Source organism: Austrofundulus limnaeus, unplaced genomic scaffold, assembly GCF_001266775.1.
Source record: "Austrofundulus limnaeus strain Quisiro unplaced genomic scaffold, Austrofundulus_limnaeus-1.0 Scaffold91, whole genome shotgun sequence".
In the NCBI taxonomy this organism is placed as follows: domain Eukaryota; kingdom Metazoa; phylum Chordata; class Actinopteri; order Cyprinodontiformes; family Rivulidae; genus Austrofundulus; species Austrofundulus limnaeus.
This window is the reverse complement of record NW_013952493.1, coordinates 1,725,114-1,727,536: the sequence shown is the minus strand read 5'-3', so window position 1 is coordinate 1,727,536 and position 2,423 is coordinate 1,725,114. Positions and strand designations below refer to the sequence as shown.

The 2,423-nt window shown below is 35.1% G+C and overlaps 1 protein-coding gene across 1 annotated transcript in view; it reads right to left on the bottom strand.

Moving 5' to 3' along the window:
• Window positions 1-1,795: 1,795 nt before the first annotated feature.
• LOC106520413 (MHC class II regulatory factor RFX1) overlaps window positions 1,796-2,423 on the bottom strand; it is a gene marked incomplete at its 3' end in the record, with an annotated part of 4,606 nt that continues 3,978 nt past the window's right edge. The window contains 2 exon segments of the mRNA XM_014012505.1: window positions 1,796-1,841; window positions 1,933-2,042. Of these exon segments, the coding sequence (XP_013867959.1) occupies window positions 1,796-1,841; window positions 1,933-2,042 (156 nt within the window).

Genomic DNA, 2,423 nt, shown 5'->3' with positions numbered 1-2,423 from the left:
TCTGTCAACGCTCTCTGGTTTCATTTAAAAGAGTCGATCATCAGATATTGTCCAAGATTAACCTTCAGGGTGGATATAGCTCGCTAGCTGCATCACACAGATGACCCATCCACATCATCATTTACCCAGAATGCTTTGCGTCTAAATTAAATGGCCCCGTCCGTGTAATAAATTTTTTAACTTTTAGCTTAAAAATCATAAAAACTAAACAGCCTACAGTATTTTTTACAGTCTTTATTTTACAGTTAAAATATATGTTTATCAATTAATGTCTAATGAAACAACTAATCGGGGATCCCTTTAAAACTTCTTGCATGGTTCTTTTTGTAGAAAACAGCTGATATTTCTCTGTTCCTTCATTTCTAAAGCAGTTCTTTCCCTCGTTTCCCTAACCTACTTGGTAAATGACAGCTGTCTTTGGCCTGAGCCATCTGTAGTCCATGTAGCCTCCTGATGCCAAAGCCAGATAATCAGGATATCCTGTCAGGTGCTGAAACTGCCTTTCTTCTAGTCTCATTTCACTGGCTAACATGGAGGCTTCTGTAAAAAGTGGAAGCTAAAAGGGCATAAATGCAGTGAGTTSACTGACATCAAGCTAGAATGGGAGGAAGTAGTCAAAGTCAGAGATTATCACAGCAAAATCACATTTTTCTAAACATAAAGTTGTCAAGAATYGCTTGTTTAACAACATTAATAAAGATGGACAAAGTGTTGAATTGAAGCCAAAATATTTATTTTTGGTTGCTGCCATATTGTTTCTTTGAGGCCAGCATTTGAAACATAAGGGCTGTACTATCCAGAGGTTTAAAGTAACTAGTACATTTACTTTGTTACAATACTTAAGTAGTTTTGAGGATTTATAATTTTACCAATTATTTTTAAATAGCTACTTTTACTTTTATTTCATTACATTTAAAGATAAAATTATACTCTACTTCTTTACTTTGAAATGTAACACCTAGTTACTCGTTACAAAATGTAATATGTTTGAACTCATCATGAAAGAAGATGTTTTTGCACTCTAAAAAATGAAGTCAAAGTCATGTCAACTGGCTCCATTAAGCCTAATTGAGTAAACTGAGCAAAGAGTTTAAATATATTGCCCAATTTACTCAATCTGGCTTTTTGGAGCCAGTTTGGTTCAGTAAATTCAACAGTTCATTTCTTAGAGAGTGTGTAAAAGTATTTTTACTTTTTCATTTTTTGTGAACAGTTTTATGACTTTTACATGAGTAGTTTTCTCATCAGTGAAATTTATTTTTTACCAAAGTCATTTACTGCTCATGTAATTTTACTTTTACTTTTACTTAATTATTTTTTCAAGTACTTTATAGATCTCTGGTACTATCATTATGTGGGTCCCCCCCACACACCCTTCCAATAGTCAAACAGGCTGCGACACTGTCAATGTGTAACATGACACATTTTTAAACCTTAAAACATTTAAAACTAAAATATKAAAAATGACTTTTTAAACATACAGCAGCTATGTAATAATTACATGAATCAACACCTAAAAGACGTTACCTAAAGTGCATTTTTTTATTTTTAAAATTGGAAAAYGTCCCGTTGATAAAACGGTGGGACGTAAAAGTTGTACTGCACACAACCAGCAGGAGGTGCTTATTCAAAGTGGCTTCAACTTCTCCACTTTCATTGTGGTCTCTAGTCACAGTAGACCTTGATGGTTTGTACTTTACAAAGTTGTGACAGCTTCTTGCTGTGTCTGTGTGTGCGTCACTTACTTCCTGTGTGATATGAACAGGCTGTAGGTTAGTGACGCTCAGCTGCGTGCCTGGCTCAGTTTTAGTTATCTGAGAGGTGGCCTGCACCACAGACCTCTGTTGAGAAGAACATTCTCTCAGACCAAAGAACCAACATGTTAAAGCTGTATTTGAGTGTGTGCGTGTATACGGTGTGTGCATATTTTACCTGTTGGGCTGCCTGCACTTGCTGAACAACTTGTGTAGGAACTCCTGTCTGTACAACAGCTGGAGGTGGGCTGGAGTCTGACACGCTGTCACTTGAGTGAAGGGAACCCTCTATAAGATTAAAAACAGAGTCAGTATATTTTCATGCAAATAATTTTAATAAACCRTTTCACGGTCCACTTCATTTTAGCGTCACTGAGCTCCTGTCTGCTCAACATGTTAAATGTTTGGAATAAGCAGTTTTACCTTTACTGGCAAAGGAAGAAGAAAAAAAAACAGAAAAACTTTTTGATCAAATTAATTGTTTTTTATATGTCTATAAACTATATTCCTTAAAGGGTGTCTCGAGATATATGCAGTCAGATGTGCTAAGTCCCTAAATAGAAAACAACTGAACTTTCTGAAAATAAAAAGTATATTCAAAATAGGGCTGTGAAATTAATCAAGTTAACTCTGATTGTAAATTTTAATCGCGATTAAAATTTACAATCA